We start from the raw sequence: 20,610 nt of genomic DNA, 5'->3' as shown, positions 1-20,610 counted from the left end.
TAAAGGTTGGGGGTGAGATTCTTTGACCTTGGCTAGTAATTGACACTTTGCAAAAACTTTATTAGTTGTAGCATGAAATAAACATGAAATGAGCATCAGAAAGTATCTAGTTTCAACCGTGGTGAGACGTCAATATGTACTATTTTTCAAGTTCAAGCCCACAGACGTCTGTCTGGTTTGTTTGTCGGACAAAATGGCAGATTCTGCGAAATGATTGGTCAGATTAACTGTCAATCAAGCTTATTTTACTTTTGCTTCATTTTGGGTGAGACATGATTTTATTCATTGAGAAGTGATTGAATTGTGTGAAGTGAGATTTACTGTATATTACTTTGAGTTTGAGGTTGGTAAGATTGTTTTTGTTAGTTTTTTTGAAAAAAACAAAAGTCTCTAATGCTTACTGAGGCTACATTTATTTGATCAAAAAGTAAAACTGTAAGAATGTGAAATATTACTATAATGTAAAATAACTTTTTTCTGTCTGAAACTATTTTAAAATGTAATTTATTCCTGTGATGGAAAAGCTGAATTTTCAGTATCATTATTCCAGTATCACATGATCATTCAGAAATCATTATTTTATGCTAATTTGATGCTTAAAAAAATAAATATTTAAAATAAAATAATAAAATTTTTTTAGGAACCTTTCAGGAATAGAAACTTCAAAATAACAGTATTTATTAAAAAAAAACAAAAAAACAAAACTGTTGTAAAATAAATATTTTTTGCAGTCTTTTTTTTTGGTTGATTTACTATGTCCTTGCGGCTGGTAAGATTTTTTGTATGTTTGTTTGTTTGTTCAGTTTAAAGTCATTTTTTTCTATTTGAAAATATATTGATATATTAATATATTAAAATGTAATTTATTTATTATTCCAGACTTCAGTATCACATGATCCCTCAGAAAAAATTGTAATATGCTAATTTGATGCTTCAAAAAATAAATATTTAAAATAAAATAATACTAATATTTTTTCAGGAATCTTTCAGGAATAGAAACTTCAAAATAACAGCATTTATTTAAAAAAAAAAAAAAAAAAAAAAAAAAAAAAAAAACTTTTGTAAAATAAATATTTTTTTTGCAGTCTTTTGTTTTTTGGCTGATTTATTATGTCCTTGCGGCTGGTAAGATTTTTTGTTTGTTTGTTCAATTTAAAGTAACTTTTTTTCTATTTGAAAATATATTAAAATGTAATTTAATTTATATAATAATGTAATTTATTCATTATTCCAGTATCACATGATCCTTCAGAAATCATTCTAATATGCTATTTTGATGCTAAAAATAAAATAAAAATATTTTTTCGGGAATCTTTCAGGAATAGAAACTTCAAAATAACAGCATTTATTTAGAAAGAAAAACTTTTGTAAAATTATAAATATTTTACCAGTCTTTTTTTGCTTGATTTAATATGTCCTTGTGGTTGGTAAGATTTTTAGTTTGTTTGTTTTTTGGGAAAAAAAGTCTCTTATGCTCACTAAATTTAAAATGTAAATTTATTCCTGTGATGGAAAAGCTGAATTTTTTCAACATCATTATTCCAGTCTTCAGTATCACATGATTCTTTAGAAATCATTCTAATATGCCGATTTGATGCTAAATAATATTAATTATAATTATAATATTTGTTTGGGAATCAAACGTCAAAATAACAGCATTTATTTGGTAAATTTTGTAAAATTATAAATATTTTATCAGTCTTTTTTTGGATAATTTAATATGTCCTTGTGGTTGGTAAGTTTTTTTTTATTATTATTATTATTCGTGTGATGGAAAAGCTGAATTTTCAGCATCATTATTCCAGTCTGCAGTATTACATCATCCCACAGAAATCATTCTAATGTGCTAATTTGATGCTAAAACAAACAAGCATTAAATAAATAAATAATATTTTTCCAGGAATCTTTCAGGAATAGAAACTCCAAAAAAACAGCATATATTTGGGGGGAAAAAATCTTTTGTAAAATAATAAATAGTTTATCAGTCTTTTTTTGGTTGATGTAATATGTCCTTGCTGAAAAAAAGCATTTATTTATTTAAAATCCACATGCATACACTAACAGAGCCAGACTGAATGCGAGTTTGCTAACACAACGACTATACGTTAACATATCCACTGGCCTGTAAGTGACGTTGACTTTCACATTAAGACATGGAATGTGCATTAAGAAATAAATAGGGTTCATTATGATTTCATGTTGAGTTAAAATGAACTGCAATGGAGAAATATATATACATATATATATATATATATAGATAGATAGATTTAGCTCATAAAGTGAGTCATGTGAAGATGAATTCCAGCCAGTTCACAGGATGTAAGCCTACATGGAGCTGAAACCATTCCAAACTCATTCACAATGGTATCATCTGACCCATAGCAGAAATATACCTAAAATCCATGAGGAACAGTGTTGCCCAGACAGGCTGGAAGGAGAGGGTTTGACCAGGGTAGAAAGGAGAGATGTCATGGAGAGGAATGTACGATGTGGGCTAGAGAAGAAGAATGCACTGAGGGAAATGTCTGCATATTCAAGGCTGCCCACGGCGCACATTTGCCCAGCTTATACGTAGCTAAAAGTCTCTATCCTCTCCTCTCCTTATCTGTCTTTCTCCGTCGCCCTCCCTCTTTGTCTTTTCCCCCCATTCCCGCACCTCTGAGGAAGGACGAGGAGCAGGAGGACTTTGAAGAACCAGAACCAGGAGCCGAGAGAGCTGTTCGTCCCCTTCAGGAGAGCCCAAGCCTGGAGTCTGGATCTGGTATGAGGCAAGTGTCCTGGATGGTTCAAGGCTTGTTTGTGGAGTATGAATGGTCTGTTTGTTTGGCTTGGGAATTGCTTCATCCTCTCTAACGCGTGCTGCCAGGGGTTTCAGTTCCAAGCAACAGCAGTTTGCTGCCTCTTAGATCTTGTGTGATGGGCATATAAATTAGTTCTGTTTTTCTGGAACAGCTGGTGTCATTGTAATTACTCGGTTATGATTAACAAGAATAAAAAGGCTGTTGGGGATGTTTGTTTAATGAGCCATTTCCGGAAGGCTTCAACTGTTATAAAATGCACTGTAAAATACTGTCAGGGTTGATAGGATTCAACAGTCATTATAAGAAAATACTGTATTTTTCTGTGAAATATTTCAGGAAAAAACAAACAAACATATTTTACATTTTACAAGAAAATTGGCAGCACTTTACAATAGTCATTTGGTAACATTAGTTAATGTATTAACTAACATGAACAAATAATGAACCATTTTTAATAAACTATTTATTCATCTTTATTAACATTAATTAATAAAAATACAGTTATTTATTGTTCATGCTAGTTCAAAGTGCATTAACTAATGTTAAAAAACGCAACTTGTGATTTTAATAATATGTTAGTAAATGCTGAAATTAGCATCTTATTAATATTAATAAGATATGAAGAACTAATGAGCTCTATTGTAAGTGTTGCCAGAAAATTATTATTAAGCATATTTTCTAGCATAACACAAATGCTGTAAAATCATATTGCATTGGAAATTTAGATAAAAATTGTTAGTAAGTAGTTGTTTCTTGTTTAAAGTCACCATTATGGTAACCAGTCTTGAACATTATTCAAGGCCTATGAATTAATAAATTATTTAATTAACTGGCTGCATTATAGTAAATAAGTTAAGTATAGTTATTTGTTCTTACAAGGATAATTTAGCCAAAAAATATTAAATAAAAATAATTAAATTTTTAGCAATTATTGACTTTCTTTATTTCTGTGGAGAATATATATATATATATATATATATATATATTTAAATATTCTTTTGAATGATTTTTGAAAATACTGTATTTGTATTTTGAGAATTTTTTGCGATTATTGACTCATTTTTTAACTTTATTTCTTTGTGAAAAAAATATATATATATATATATATATATATATATATATATTATAAATTAATGTATATATTTAAGAGAAATATGTTATTTATGTACAAAATATTTTTATTTATATAGAATATCAATTCCATAAAAATTATAATAAATATATATACTTGTTAAAAGTGTAATCGCAATTATTTGTTTAATCACGATTATTTGTTTGCCAGCCCTAATATATATATATATATATATATATATATATATATATATATATATATATATATATATACACACATATATACACTACCGTTCAAAAGTTTGGGGTCAGTAAGACTTGTAATAGTCTTTAAAGAAGTCTCTTATGCTCATCAAGGCTGCATTTATTTCATTAAAAATATAGAAAAAAAAACAGTAATATTGCAAAATGTTTTTACAATATAAAATAATGTTTTTTATTTTAACATACTTTAAAATAGAATTTATTCCTGTGATGAAAAGCTGAATTTTTATCAGCTGTTACTCCAGTCTTAAGTGTCACATGATCCTTCAATAATCATTCTAATATGCGGATTTATTATTAGAATGATCAGTGTTGGATAATATCAACAGTTGTGCTGCCAAATATTTTTTGGAACCTGTGATTTTTTTTTTTCAGGATTCTTTCATGAATAACAAGTTTAAAAAGTACAGTGTTTATTCAAAATATAAATATTTTATAACAATGTAAATTATTTATCATTAACTTTTAATAAACTTTTAATTATTAACTTAATACATCCTTGGTGAATAAAAGTATTAATTTCTTAAAAAAAAAAAGAAACAATAAAAATGTACTGACCCCAAAACTTTGAACGGTAGTGTATATACATACACACATATATATATATATATATATATATATATATATATATATATATAGTTGTAAGATTATTTTTATTGTATTTTCCTCATTATATTTGAGTTGTTTTACTGTATTTGTTTCTGTCGTAACAAAATATTGCATTCTATATTATGATAAGTGTTAGTAAGTAATTTTTTTTTCAAAGTCACCATTATCGTGACTAGTCTTGATAATTATTCAGGCCTATGAATTAATGTATTATTTCAAATAAAATAAATAAATAAATAAATAAATATGGTTTGTCCATGCAATGAAAGTCAAATAAATAAATAAATAAATAGATAATTGTTTTTGTCCATGCCATGAAAGTCAGTGGGGTCCTAAAAATTGGTATGGATTTTTTTTCATTCATTTTCTCACAAGAGTGAGAAAATTATAACAATAAAAAATATTTGAAAGGTGAGATATCTCCTAAAATTTGATCATAACTAGTAGTCAGCAATATATGTGGCAAATTGCCTGTAATAGTACAGAATAATGTAATAGCCTATCTTATATATAATAAAGGAAGCAGGGTGTTTGCAACCTCATACAATTATTATTTGATTCAAAATAAGCTACTACTGAAAAATACTGCTACCTTGTTCTACAAATATACTGTAAATTTAAACTAAAATTGTGTTTGGGGCATTTTCTGACAATCCTTCGACAAGACCTGAAAATGTACCTATAAAAGTTGGATCAACAGTCCTCTGTCATCTCTTTAAGTTAATTCGTTCAATAACTGCGTCAAACTCGTCAGCTATCAGGGGAATCTTCTAATATAATAATCTTTGAGATTTCAAGAACAATCCATTTATCAGCCACCATCTGTAGTCTCCGTCTGCTCTGAAGTCTTGAGGAGAAGCGTTTGTAAAGCGCACACACCGCGTGAATAAAATCAACAGAGGCAGCTGGGTGACGCTGTGTGAGCGTGGATGAATGTGCTATGGATGATGTGTCATATCATGAACAGTGCTGTCTGTATGCGGGCCAAACACGCAAGGGTTGACGTCGTACACTCATAATGAGCAATTCTCCTCTCCCACACACTGCGGCCCTGTACGGCGTGCGTGAGTCTGTCAGAGAGTGCGTCTGTGTGGGTTAAGAGAGCTAATGTTGCTTCTTGATACTGATGTCATTTCTTTGTTGTTGTTTTAAGACAAATCAGAAGAGACGCTGAGTTGATGTGCTGTGAGAGAACGCCCCCTTGTTTGTGAGGGAAGAACAGCAGTGGCTAGTTCACCGTTGGAGAGGGAATTGAAAGTTGGTTGTGGTTCAGCACACTCTGCCAGCAGTTCAAGGTATTGCCTGAAAGGCTGCCTGAAAACAAACACAAATAGTCATTTTAGATTAAAATTATAAAATAAATTATAGTATATGTGACACTGGACCACAAAACCAGTCTTAAGTAGCACGGGTATATTTGTAGCAATAGATAAAAATACAATGGATGAGTCAAAATTATCAATTTTTCTTTTACGCCAAAAATCATTAGGATATTAAGTAAAGATCATGTTCCACAAAGATATTTTGTAAATTTTCTACTGTAATTATATAGGAACTTAATTTTTGATTAGTAATATGCATTGCTAAGGAACTTCATTTGGACAACTTTAAAGGTGATTTTCTCAAAATTTTGATTTTGATTCATATGCACCCTCAGATTCCAGATTTTCAAATAGTTGTATCTCGGCCAAATATTGTCGTAACAAACCATACGTCAATGGAAAGCTTATTTATTCAGCTTTGAGATAATGTATAAATTTAAATTTCAAAAAATTTACCCTTATGACTTTTTATGGTTTTGTGGTCCAGGGTCACATAAAAACCTCTCTCTCTCTCTCTCTTTCCCCAGTTTTATAATATTTATATCATTGAACAGGGTGAATCCTACGGAAACATGTCTAGGTCACATTTCACACTAAATATAATAAAAAGGAAAGAAAAATTATATTTCCCCAAAACAGTTGTTGGACCATTGTTGTTCTTTACTTCCCATTATTGTAATTTTGCATATGTGTATCTGCATATCTGCATATTTTAATTTAATTACTATTATTATTCTTAAAGTTGTTTCTTATTACTATTATACAGAAAGAAATTAAGTGTTTTCTTGAATTTAAATAAGCATACATTTTAAAGAGATAGTTCACCCAAAAATGAAAATTCTGTCATTAATTACTCTCCCTCATGTCGTTCCAAACCTGTAAGACTTTAGTTTGTCTTCAAACACAAATTAAGATATTTTTGTTGGAATCCAAGAGCTTTCTGAACCTATAAAGACAGCAACGCAACTACCATGTTTAAGGCCCAGAAAGGTAGTAAGGACATTGTTAAAACAGTCCATGTGACATCAGTGGTTCATCCATAATTTTATGAAACTACGAGAATACTTTTCGTGACAACCAAAATAAAGACAACTATTTCTTCTCTACGTCAGAATCCTGGCTCGTGGATCTCATGAATGTGCTTCAAAGACTGACACAGAAGAAAAGAAATTGTTGAATTTGTCGAAAATCATTTTTTTCTTTTCTTTGCGCACAAAAAATATTCTCATAGCTTGGTAATATTAAGGTTGAACCACTGATGTCACATGGACTATTTTAACAATGTCCTTACTAGGGCTGCCCTCAACTCAGGATTTTTCTGGTCGACTAGTAGTCATTCATTTTAAGCATTAGTCGACTATTAGTCACATGTATATTAATAAACCATATAAATCATAATAATAAGCCTTTAATTGCCTACATAGCTTAATAAGCGCTCAAGCGCACACAAAAAAAGCTTGCCACAGCGCACCGGCAGATATAGTAATTATTAATGTGTCAGGGAAAAACAGCAAAGAGGCTGCATTAATGTTTGAATAATTTATTGATAAACTAGTGCTTTCTTTGTTTTTGGCTTAGGTATTTCACTCTCTATAGACATAGTTTTCAAGTTGTACTTGTAAGGCAAGTATACAAGAAGTTTTGAAGTTTTGCGCTCAAGTTCACAGAGACTGAGATGGCAGAAAGCGCATCCTGTTTTGCTTTATTTTACAAAAGCGCAATGTTTTGTTGTTATTCTGAGTGCACACAAATAAACATCGAGTCTCTACAGATTCAAAAGATGTATTACTTATAACTTTTTGACCAGAAATGATGGAGTATTTTAAGTGACCGCACCAGAGCCTTCATCTATCATGCAGTGAGCATGCTACTATTTCCACACTCTGCACAGACACTTCAATAGGGCACATTTTTCTAAGTTAACATTAGATTGAGCAGCCATGTAAAGTTGCTACTACTTATATATTTCAGATGATAATATTTGAGGTTGATGAATGATGGTGAGTGTTTGGATGTCCTGCCCCGATGTACTATGTTACCACATAGACCAGCCACTAATGATCTGTCCGCCACGTCCCGTGGAATTTTTTTTTTCTGCAACTAAATGACTAAGAAAATTTTGGTTGACCAAGCCTTCTCATTGATTTTCGATTAATCGACTATTAGGGGGCAGCCCTGGTCTTTACTACCTTTCTGGAATGTGGTAGTTGCGTTGTTGTCTATGCAGGGTCAAAAAGCTCTTGAATTTCATCTTAAGATGAACAAAGGTCTTACGGATTTGGAATGACATGAGGGTGAGTAATTAATGACAGGCAGTACAATTAATACTTTTGTACTTTACTTAGTCCTAAAATAGGAGTAATTTTTTGGGGAAAAAAATAATTCTGGGGTGAAATATGACCAAAACAAGTTAAATCGTGTGAACTCTGTGTTACGCTTCACATCTTATATATACAGGCAAAACAAGTTTTACACAAGGCTCATGTCATATCCTGAACCGTCACTGCTTTTCTCCCCATCTCTTAAGAGAACAAGAGAACAACAAGCACAATTGTGTTAGTAGAGTCTGTTTGTCTTGCTGATGCATGTGCTGGTTTTGTAACAGAGGTCTATGGTCCAGAGTTAAACTGAGACCATGAAGGGCTTGGAGCTGCTGCTGTTGTCTCTGCTGCTTATCCTAAAAGGTAACAACTTATTTTGAATCGAATATGCTGTTACTATGGTTCCTTTGGTTAATGCTCTAATACTACGGTATGATTTCAATAACTAAACTACTGGTCCTCTTCTCTCTTTCTCTGAACAGATGTAAGTGCTCAGTGGAATGTGTGGATGCCTAGAGACATTTCAGCCATGACAAACTCCTGTGTGGTTATACCTTGTTCATTCACATACCCCTCCGGGGTCAGGCCTTACAGAGGGGTCCACGGGATCTGGTATTTCGGCCACCCCTACCCCCAGCTTTTCCCACCAGTGGTGTTCAAGTCACGCACAGATATCGTTCACGAAAGTTACAAGGGACGGACCAAACTCCTTGGCGACTTGACACAAAAAAACTGCACACTGCTGATAAATAATGTTGGTGTGGAACATTCTGGGAGGTATTACTTCAGGGCAGACCTGGGTGGTGCAAACATCTACACTTATCCTGACTTCACAAAACTACAGGTGTTAGGTAAGGACATTTTTAATTATTTGTTATATGTGTCTCCCAGTGATAATATCTAAAAATCCTTGACTGAAAAATCATTTGTGACCTTGGACCACAAAATCAAAAAAATTGAGATTGATACATCAGAAATCTGAGTAAATAAGGTTTCCATTGATGTATAGTTTGTTAGGATAATACAATATTTGGCCGAGAATCAAAATATTGAGAAAATCATCTTTAAAGTTGTCCAAATTAAGTTTTTAGCAATGCCTATTACTAATCAAAAGTTAAGTTTATATATTTTTACAGTAGGAAATTTACAAAATATCTTCACGGAACATGGTCTTTACTTGATACCCTAATGATTTTTTGGCATAAAAGAAAAATCCATAATTGTGATCCATACAGTGTATTTTTGGCTGTTGCTACAAATCTACCCATGCTACTTATGACTGGTTTTGTGGTCCAGGGTCACATATACTCACCCTCATGCTGTTTCAATGCTGTATGACTTTCTTCTGTAGAATAAGAAGATATTTTGAAGAATGTCTCAGTATTTTTTGTCCATATGATGAAAGTCATTGGGATTCAGTGCTGTTTTAGACAACATTCACTTTCACTATATGATCAAACAGTTAAATCATTCTTCAGAATATCTTATTTTGAGTTCCACAGAAGAAAAAAAACTATGTCTGCTATGTCTGACTATGGAAACATTGTTGGTCTAGCATTTGATGTCAACATGAAACTGCATTTTCAAACACAATCAATTTACTTTCATAGTAAGATGTATTTCTGGATCAAACAGCATATTTAATATGTAGGATGGGACCTTAGATGATAAAAAAGCGTGTTCTATAGAAGAATTGAGTGAGAGCTGAACGCAAGTTTGCTAATTGCATATATAGCTATTTTGCTTGATTCAAAATTCAGAAATCACAGTAAGACTAAAAACACATATTAAAGGAATCATTCACCCAAAACTGACAATTTTGTCATTAATTACTCACCCTCATGTCGTTCCAAACCCGTAAGACCTTTGTTCATCTTTCAGTTACGATATATTTGATGAAATCCGAGAGCTTTCTGACCCTGCTTAGACAGCATCACAACTGACACGTTCAAGGCCCAGAAATGTAGTAAGGACATCCTTAAGATAGTCCATGTGACATCAGTGGTTAAACTGTAATTTTATGAAGCTAAGAGAATACTTTCTGTGCACAAAGAAAATAAAAATAACAACTTTATTCAACAATTTCTTCTCTTGCATGTCAGAAAGCTCTTAGATTTCATCAAAAATATATATATATTTTATAATAAACAAAGGTCTTACAGTTTTGGATCAACATGAGGGTGAGTAATTATTAGAGAATTTTCATTTTTGATTGAGCCCTTTAAGAAAGTTAAAAAATGTCTATTTTTGACTTTATATGTCTCTTCCTTTTCTAGATCAGCCCAACATCGATGTTCCAGAGGAGATTGTTAGTGACCAAAGCCTGGACTTGACCTGTTATGTCCCAGACAATTGTCCAGACATGAGTCCACAGATCCACTGGATGTACACAGACTACCTGCCCGACCCTGTTTTCACCCCTGACAATGTTGAGGAGAGCAACACCGCGGTACTGTCCAGCACCCTCACCTTCACACCCAAACCCATGCACAACGGCCAACTGCTGGGCTGCCGGGTTCACTACGAAAACACCACCTTCATCTATGAGCGCCTCATTTCACTGGACATCAAATGTGAGTTAGACCTATTTTATTTCATTACAACTGCATTTATAGAGGACAATATGTCCTGACTCATTCTCTTATCTGTAGACGCCCCTCGAACTGTGTGGGTGAATGTGTCTCAAGAGGTAATGGAGGGAAGCTCGGTGGTCCTGCACTGTGATGTGGACAGTAATCCAGCACCCACAATTACTTGGTATTTTGGAGACAAAGAGCTGATGTCAGAAGTTGCTTCAAACTCTTCGCTGCCTCTGGACAACCTGACTCCAGAGGAGGAAGGTGTCTATACCTGCGTTGGTGACAATGGCTATGGCAGCATGAACACATCCATGTATCTGGCAGTAAATTGTAAGTAAAAGTTCATGCACTCTTGTGCATTGCAATATAAACCACTTAAAATTACTGCAAGCAATTTTTTAGGGAATAAGGGCTGTTTTTGGACCCTAATGCCTACAGTTTCTAGTTTTGATTCATTCTTCTTTCTTTCTTCTCAAACTGCAAGATCCTCCAAGGGAGCCATGGATCAATGAATCTCTGACAGTGTTGGAGGGATCTTCAGTTTCTCTACAGTGTAACAGCAAAGGAAACCCAATGCCCACATTGACCTGGCTGAAGGATGGGGAACTGGTGGGAACCATCACAGCAGAGGAGGGGTCCGTGCTTGAGCTGCACGAAATCACGCCGCAGGCTCACGGAGTCTACCGCTGCCTAGCCGAGAATGAACACGGACGGGCCAGCAACTCACTTAACATTACGGTAGAATGTAAGTCACTGGAAATTAATGACCAGTTAGTAGACCGACATTGAGTTAGTTGACCGTAATAATGCTCAGGAACATTTATGGAGATGTTTTCTCCAAAGAAAAGTTGCTTTTGGTTTGTTCAACTTAAAGCCTTAAAGGGATAGTTTACCCAAAAATGAAAATTCTGTCATTAATTACTCACCCTCATGTTGTTCCAAACCCATAAGACTTTTGTTCATCTTCTGAACACAAATTAAGATATTTTTGATGAAATCTGAGAACTTTCTGACCTTGCATAGACAGCGGACCTTCAAGGTAGGCCTGTCACTAACGATTATTTTTGTAATAGAGTAATCTGTCGATTATTCTGACGATTAATCAAATGACTTATTATACATATATGACTATAAAAAGTATCAAAAGCAAGTAATCATATGGCTTTACTGAACAAAACTTAAAATACATAACGTGTTATAATCAACTAACTAATGTACATCACTCATTATACCAAATGCCTGCAGAGGGTGCCAATGATGATTGTTTTTACACGTTATTGTGTGATCTAATCTTTAATATTGACTATACAACAATTCAAATGTCCACTTAGTCTTTATTATTAGGCCACCTCTTTATGATATACATGCTACAGCCACTGTAAAATATGTGGACATCAAAACGTGTAAACTCAGAGTGAGGGTTTAAACTTTTATTCTGAAATCGCAATGAACAGTTAGCATAATGAGAAAGATATTGATGTATTCTCCTGAGTTTGCATAGGTTTATAAATAATTTACCTTAAAAATCTGATGAAATAGCATTGCATTCTCAGATCAAGGTCATAATAAACCCAAACTCACAGCAATATGCAGAGATGAAGTTTGAGACGCTCCGCACATGTAAACCATAACAGTGTGTGTAGCAGCATTTACTGTGAACGGAGCCGCTCTGACACACACGTACGTAATCTACATGCATGGAAATAATTAAAGCACATATATTAAAACTGCATCACATATATTTTATTTAATTATAGCATTTGTGAAATCTTAATAGCTTTGTGCTTTATTATGATTTTTAAATGGGTTTAATATGTGGAATGCACTACTTCTGGTATTTTGCAGAGTACTCAACATGGGCAAAATGCAATCAAGGAATTTTTAAAATCGAATAGTTTTGAGGAATCGTTGCAGCCCTCAAGGCCCAGAAAGGTAGTAAGGACATTGTTAAAATAGTCCATGTTACACGTTAATTTTCTTTGCGCACAAAAAGTATTCTTGTAGCTTCATAAAATTAGGGTTGAACCATAAATGTAACATGGACTATTTTAACGATGTCCTTACTACCTTTCTGGGCCTTGAACGTGGTAGTGAGTAATTAATGACAAAATTTTCATTTTTCGGGTGAACTATCCCTTTCAGGTGACAAGATGAGCAGATGAATGTAGAATAAGTGAAAGATAGATGCCAGTGTTGTAGGAATCATGTCTGTCTCAAATCCAAGTTCAAATGCTCCTCAAAAAATAGATTGGAAATGAGAAGCACTTGAGTCTCATGTGACGGACTTGAGTTGTACTAGTGACTGTTTCTGCTCATTTTTCCAGTTGCCCCCGTTCTGCTTGACGACTCAAAGTGCACCATAGTCCGTGAGGGAGTTCAGTGTGTGTGCATTGCCTCTGGAAACCCTGAGCCTGCGATTGAATTCTACCTGCCTGACCTCAACATCACCATCAACGACTCCAACAACGTGTTTAACTACCGCACATACTCCGATGGGTACACGTCCACGGGCATCATCAAGCTCCAGGACAAGGGTGAAAGGGGAAACAATGGTGATACCGCTGTCCATGTGCACTGCAGCATCAGCAACATGTACGGCTCCGAGACCATCCGCTTGGAACTGCAGCAGGAGAGTAAGTAGACCTTCACTGAAACAACACAGGCAAATGTTAATGTGATTTTGAGGTACCATCAATGAACTCTATGCACTGTTTCAGAAAAATTCATGATGGCTGTCATAGTGGGGACTATCGGAGGTGTGGCGGTCATCGCATTCATCATCGCAGCTGTAAGATACGTGGGTCAGAATAATAAAAAGTGAGTATCCCTCATCAGAAAGACTGGGAGAAGAACATTTAGGTGAAGTTTATGGGTTGGGACTGGGGTTTGTAGGTATCAAAACACCCAAGCCTAGTCATCCATGTTCAGTTTTGTTTTGGTTTTTTTTGGCATTTGGTTTTCAAGCCATAACCCACTCACAGATCCAATTTGATTGCTTGGTAAGATGGTAAACATGCCACATTGTGCATGAAACTGCAGACTAACAAATCTATTGCAGGTTCAATTGCCCCATGCCATTGCTTTTCAGCCTAAAAACCACTGAGCTCTGCAGCAAGCACCCTGCTCCTATCTCATTTTGCAAGAAAAAAATAAAACGTCCCATTGGAAATCAAAACGAAACACTGTGGCACAATGCCAGTTTTATTTAAGGGGTTGCAATGATCCCCTTGTGTTAAAATGGATGCCCAGGCTTAAAGGAATAGTTGACCTAAAAATTAAAATTCTGTCTTTTACTCACCCTATGGTTTTCTGTCTTCCAAAGGAACACAAGCAAAAATATTTAGCTGAATGTCCAAGCAGTTCTTTTCCATTCTCTTTCAACCTCTGAAAAAGATAAAAAGAAAATGTTAACAAGAAACAATATATAAAAAAAAATTATTCACAAAGATATTAATTGGTTTGTGCATGTCTTGTGACCGATAATCACTGAGATCAGTTGAAGCATATCATTTTTTGAAGGTCTCCATTTATTGGATGGAAAAAAGCAGCTTAAAGAATTGTATGGAAAAGAGCAGCTTTTTTGTTTTGCATTCCACTGAAGTCATGAGGATGAGTAAAAAATTACAGAAGTTTGATTTTTGGATCAACTATCCCTTTAAAGTGTTGCCGCAAGCCAGTTAGTTTACAGTATGGTTGAGTGTGAGACAGAGTCTGATTCTCTGACTCCACCCCCCCAGAGAGAATGGTAACCCTGGGCAGGACGTGGGATCTAAAGTGGAGAATCCCTCAATGTTCTACAGCGCAGTCAAGAAGGACAAACAGAGTCTCAGGAAAAAAGTGGTGAGATATTACAATAATGAATAAATCATCTACACAGTATATACAGTACTTGCACACACAATAATAATACAGAATAAAAAGCGTGCACACCGTACAATAAAATAATCAACATTCTGTGGTCTTTTTAATGCATATTTGTGGCAAATGATATTATCTACTGGCTCTTCTCTAGTTGTAATTAGCTTTCCACACTTAGCTTTAGCATTAAAACAATCAGGAACCACATATTAAAAAGAATAACTTTTTTAGACAATGATTTAAAGGGGACAGTCAGATTGAAAAAATTCACTTTTACATGGTGTTTGCATATAAATGTGTCTTAGCAGTGTGTGGATACAACCACCCTACAATAATAAAAATACATTCATTCCTTTTTGTAATCAATAAACCTCAATAAACCTCAACAGTCTCAATTATCAAGCCGTTTTGATTTTTTGAGAAGTATGATGTCATACTGCTCAGGCCCCGCCCACAACCGCTGACAGCCTGTCCCGTATCAGCATACTTCCACCCTCAGCCTGTTGTACTCTGTCCGCCATTTTTTCTCCACAATCGAGAAGCTGTAGCGACAACAGTGTCTCATAAGCAATGCAGGTGTTTTGTATTTGGATTTAAAAGTGAACATAAGAGTCTCTCCTAACATCAGAGTTAGGCCAATTGAGATATGACTGGAAACAAATGCGCCATATGTCAGCATGCTGCACACAAGACTGTCAGCTCCTACAGTTATTTTTGATAAATTTGATATTTGATCAAATACATAAAAAATGGAAAAAGGGGTGGGGTGAGCAGTAGCTCATTAACATTTAAAGAGACATGCACCAGAACGGGTCGCTGTGAACAGAGTTGTTTTTTATCAGGTAAAAATTTATTGTTTTACATGACCAGTGAGGAATTTTAATCAAAGTATGTTGCAAACTTTTCATGAAGACCCGAACACACCAACATGTGGAAAATGGTCATCTGATGTCCGCTTAAAAGAGGGAAACAGTGCAGTTTTATGATTTACTGTTACACAGACTTGACAAAGTGATCTGCCATGATCATGGTATGCTAACTCACTGCTTACTAAATACTGAACAGTACACACTTTATTCTACTATTTTCAAAAAATAGTAAGTGCAAGAGTGGCACTATTCCACAATAAACTTTTGAAGGAGATCTATTGTGTCCCTTTTTACAATATGTAAATAAATCTCAGGTGTCCCCAGAATGTGTCAGTGAAGTTTCAGCTCAAAATACCCCACAGATCCTTTTATTATATAATTTTGAAAATATCTATTTGGAGTGGAAACAGAAACATGCTGTTTTCGTGCATGCCTCTTTAAATGTAGATACTGTCTCAGATACTCTGTCATAAAACATCTGTTTGGTTTTGATTATCTGTCATGCTGAAATCATTTGTTTTAAACCATATTAGTTTAAACTTATGATATATAGTTTTCTGAGCACACAGAAAGTGGCTGTCACACGGCATGTGAGTACTAAACTAAGTTCTCTTTCATGTCGTATTGCGCTTAAACTGTCAAATACACACAAGTTCATGTTTAAAACACAAGTTACTGTCTGTGAAGGTAAACAGCTGGGAAAGAATTTGCATATTTATATTAGATCTGTTTGTCAGCAGCGTAAGATACAGTAAATAAAACAATAAATCCACTGCTCGCTTGTCTCCTCTAAGGCTGGGACTCTAAATAGTGTTCTGTGCTCGTCTGTGCAGCCAAGGACAGAACAGTTAGCATGCTTTGCACAAACTTTTGCCATGCCGTTAGAACTGGTACACCACTGTCGCTTACGAAAACATAATGACACAATCGTGGGTGGAAACATGCAGATTAAGGGGTGGTAACATTATAATAAGATCCCCTTCCTACCCCTTCACATGCTTGCAGATAAAGGCTTACCAAAACAGTTATTGCGTTGTCCTTTTTATCTTTTCAAGGTTGGTAGATGCACCAGGGACCCGATTATAGCGCTTAAACACAGGAAAAGTCAGATTTTCATGATATGTCCTCTTTAAAACAGTATGGACAATGTGCTCTGTTGTATACTGCAAATTTTGGCAAATGCATTATAGTAGGTCATCTGCATAATCTATGGCAAACAAATTGCATATGCTATTATGAATATAGCCACTGTCAGAAAGCCAAGTGTGGATGGCACCTCACAACTGAGAGTTCCAGTGTAGGCCTATGCTTAGAGCATTTCCTGACCTCTATTCTCTCCTCTTTCATTGCTTTCTATGCATTCTCTGTCTCTTTTTCTTCCCCTAACATAGCTTAAGACTGAGCTCCTGGGCTCAAAGTTTAACTCCATCCTAGAGGAAGGCACGGTAAGGCTGAAATTTAAGATGAGCATGTAAACAAATTGGGTGGAGGTGAAATAAACTAGCACTAGACAACAATAAAAACAAAATACTTTGAGAGAAAAAAAATTCGACTTTTTTCTGTTTTAACAATGCTGTTCACTGCTGCCTGGAAGCTAATAGTTCATACGCTGACTGCCTCATTCTATATTAGCGGCTAATTGCTAACAGTGCTTTTGAGTGTCTTGTTAAAGACTTTTATTTTGACATGACCAATATTTGCCGTCAAATATTGTGCTTAAGTATCTTTCCTAAATTATTTTCGCAGGGAGACGACAGTGATTACCAATCTGTTGGCCCGATTGCAGGCATGGAGAGGCAAGAGCTGAATTACGCCGCCCTAGAGTTTCTCCATGGACGACACCGGGAGGGAGGCTTCAGGAGGGCTGATGGTGACGGCAGCGACTACACTGAAATTAAGGCTAAATGAACCGCGATCCTTCCCTGATGCCTCGGCCAAACGGGACACGGTGGCCACTAGGGATCAATAATTCCCCCCGCCTTGCAAATTTCCCATTTCACTCATACTAAATGTGGCCTTTTCAAGGGGACAACTGTCTCGGACAGTTAGCGGACAATGAGTCTTGTTTTAGATTTCAGGATTCTGGGAATGATTTGTTTCCCTATCAGTAAAAGATAGTGTACAATGGAGTTTCTTTATATATTTATTAATGTTTTTGCTTATTTATACCCATTATTGACTGTAACCATACCAGATATTCTGTCTCTTAGTCAGAAATGAGAGATTTTTTGTATTCTCCTAGTTTAAAAGACAATACTTTCCAAAAGGAAGGGTCTTAGAGCAGTGGAGCTTAAAGGAAATGGTATGGTTTGCAGGTGAGTCTCAGTCACTAGTGGTCCTTTTCACTGTGTCCGCTGTAAGTCGAAGCATCAGGGAACGAGGTGCTATGTGCACCTCGACATAATGTATAAGCACTATCCCAACTCTGGGTTTGTCTGAGAGGACTAACACTCTCTTAAATGCAGCGGTTGTTTCAGTCTTCTCCTGAGTGTACCAGTCTACATGCACATTCCTATATTCATCCGCTGATACTTTTATCACATACCCAGAAGTGATTGTTAAAGGGATAGTTCACCCAAAAAATGAAACCCCTTATTTTGTTCCAAATGCATGTCGCAAGAATCATTTAGTTCTTTTATTACAGTTCATAGTGACCAAAAGTAGCATGAAACACCTTGTGTTCTATTTTCAAAGAGTTCTAAAGCCATCGTCGACATCAGTGGTGAGAAAACATTGGAATGTGATGTCATTTAAAAATTTAAAATTGTAAAAATTTAAATATTGAGTTGTAAATAGAAACATACAGGTTTCTTACAAGGTGCTTAAAGTGCTTGAATTTGACTTTTTGAGTTTTAAAACCTGGAAAACTTTTGAAAATGGCAATATTCAATATAGAGGTACTTGAAAAGGTACTTGAAATTAAGCGAGCCATTTACGCTGGAGCCGCTCCGATTAATTTAAGCTCATGACTTCGATCATTCATTTCAAGCGATTTGCCAGGAAAAATTAGATCAAATTAAAGGAGCCATTCATTTTTTAATTTCAGCATCGCTTTTAATTATTTTCAAGGAGCTTTTTGAAACTCCAAATCAGTTAAACCATTGTGTCACAAAATGAGTCACTGATTCAAAGCACTCAAATCGGATCACGTATCGCAAATCATTTGATTCAGATTGGGATTTCGGAGCATGTTTATAAATCATTCCGTAAATAAATGATTCACGATCCACGCTCCGAGTCCTAATTTGAAATGATGGTTCGCCACTTCATGAATCATTTAATTTAGATCGGAACTTCGGAGGGGGTTTGTGAGTCTTTTGCTTCAGATCAGAACTTCGGAGCACGGAGTGCGAATCATTTGGTTTAGATCAGAACTTTGCATATCTATTTCTCTTTTTTTCATTTGAAAGATAACAGATTGTTTGATAAGTGAGATGGGAATTTCGGAGTGGGTTCATGAATCTTTTGCTTCAGATCGGAACTTTGGAGCATGGAGCGCGAGTCATTTGGTTTAAATCAAAACATTGCTTATCTATTTATCTTTTTTTAGAATTCGAAAGATAACGCATTGTTTGAAAAATTAGATCTCCGAAGCCCTTGAAAATCAAAAAAGTAGTGCTTGAAAAGTCCTTGAAAGTCCTGGAATTTCATTTTACAGTATCTTTACAAGCCCTGGACATATAAGAAGATGTTTTGAAGAATGTTGGTAACCAAACAATTGCTGGGAGCCACTGACTTCCATTCTATGGAGAAAAAAACAAAACATGGAAGTCAAAGGCTACTATCAATTAAAATATTTTCTTGTGTGTGTTCAGTAGAACAAAGAAACTTAAACAGGTTTGGGACAACATAAGATGAACAAATGATGACAAAATTGTAATTTCTGGGTGAACTGTTCCTTTAAATTAATTTTTTTATTTTTAATTTATACTGTATCTTCATTTATTTGTATTTGTAAATGAAAACAGGCCAGTAACTGGATTCAAAACTGGTTTATTGAATGGTTGCTGGATTTTGTTTGTCCCAACTACTTTGTACCCTTTTATTCAGACATGTATTTCTTTTTAATATGTTCCAAATGCATTAAGGAGCAAAATCACCCTGTTATTAATTCAGCCAATCTGGTAGGATGTAGTATATGATAATGCCTGATGGCCTTCCCTGCCCCGGTACACACTGCAATCCGATACGGTTAAGCTGACATTTGATATAAATAGAAAGTCATATTAAATAATGGATGATTGTAGCTCATCCTTTGAAACTGAATAAGAAATAACCACCGTTTGGAACATATATGAAGGTATCACTTTACCTAAGGTGCTTGAAATAAATGTAATGTGTTATGTAATCATGTAATCCTCTGGTAAGGCTGTGTCGATAGATGTTTGTTAGGTGGTCGATATATGCGATTAGCCCTTGAAATGCAATTTGACTAACAGATTAACGAGTCAATATTATATTAAATTAATCGCATCTTACATTTTTCAAAGCATTCAAGGCACCTTGGTAGGATACCAGTGTATGTAAATACTCTGCATGATATATAGTTCTGTGTTGTGAACCTTTGACCACACAACAAGAACATACATTGTGCAACAATGGTGTATATTTTGCAGAAAAACACACACAAAATGACATTATATGTGCATATACAATTAGTAACACAGACAGTCCATGTTTAAAGATATATACACAGATATTTATTTGTAAGCAAACAGAGTCAGGGCGCGTTTGTAGGTCAAACCTAATTTTTCACTTTGAGTGTTGTAAAGAATGTTTGTATGTATCTGACTGTGTGATGGCAATAATAATGAACCAAGTAATGTTGTTTCCTTATTGACATAATAATGCAGAACAGAAAGTCTCCAATCATTATTTAAATAATAATTTACATGATGTTCTTTGCTTGCTTTCTT

At 34.8% G+C, this 20,610-nt stretch overlaps 1 protein-coding gene across 3 annotated transcripts; it reads left to right on the top strand.

The window, feature by feature from the left end:
• Positions 1 to 5,898: 5,898 nt before the first annotated feature.
• mag (myelin associated glycoprotein) lies at positions 5,899 to 19,839 on the top strand. 3 transcript variants are annotated; one of them, XM_051129662.1, is made up of 11 exons: positions 5,899 to 6,040; positions 8,673 to 8,751; positions 8,871 to 9,239; positions 10,665 to 10,961; positions 11,040 to 11,297; positions 11,452 to 11,712; positions 13,292 to 13,600; positions 13,685 to 13,784; positions 14,705 to 14,807; positions 17,086 to 17,139; positions 17,441 to 19,839. In XM_051129662.1, exons 2-11 carry the CDS (start codon positions 8,703 to 8,705, stop codon positions 17,600 to 17,602), a joined length of 1,962 nt encoding a protein of 653 aa, XP_050985619.1. In that variant the 5' UTR covers positions 5,899 to 6,040; positions 8,673 to 8,702; the 3' UTR covers positions 17,603 to 19,839. The 3 variants fall into 3 exon arrangements, with proteins under 3 accessions (XP_050985619.1, XP_050985620.1, XP_050985621.1); XM_051129663.1 differs by lacking the exon at positions 17,086 to 17,139; XM_051129664.1 differs by lacking the exons at positions 14,705 to 14,807; positions 17,086 to 17,139.
• The last annotated feature ends 771 nt before the right edge of the window (positions 19,840 to 20,610 follow it).

Source organism: Labeo rohita, chromosome 15 (assembly GCF_022985175.1).
Source record: "Labeo rohita strain BAU-BD-2019 chromosome 15, IGBB_LRoh.1.0, whole genome shotgun sequence".
NCBI lineage: Eukaryota > Metazoa > Chordata > Actinopteri > Cypriniformes > Cyprinidae > Labeo > Labeo rohita.
The sequence above is the reverse complement of the archived record's forward strand: the minus strand, read 5'-3'. Positions and strand labels throughout refer to the sequence as shown.

What these genes read in the sequence shown, in the direction of transcription:
- mag (XM_051129662.1), top strand. Translation starts at nt 8,703, where the DNA reads ATGAAGGGCTTGGAGCTGCTGCTGTTGTCTCTGCTGCTTATCCTAAAA. An exon ending in TCTGCTGCTTATCCTAAAAG is followed by an intron (nt 8,752 to 8,870) that starts GTAACAACTTAT and finishes TTCTCTGAACAG; the next exon opens with ATGTAAGTGCTCAGTGGAAT. An exon ending in GTGGGTCAGAATAATAAAAA is followed by an intron (nt 13,785 to 14,704) that starts GTGAGTATCCCT and finishes CCACCCCCCCAG; the next exon opens with AGAGAATGGTAACCCTGGGC.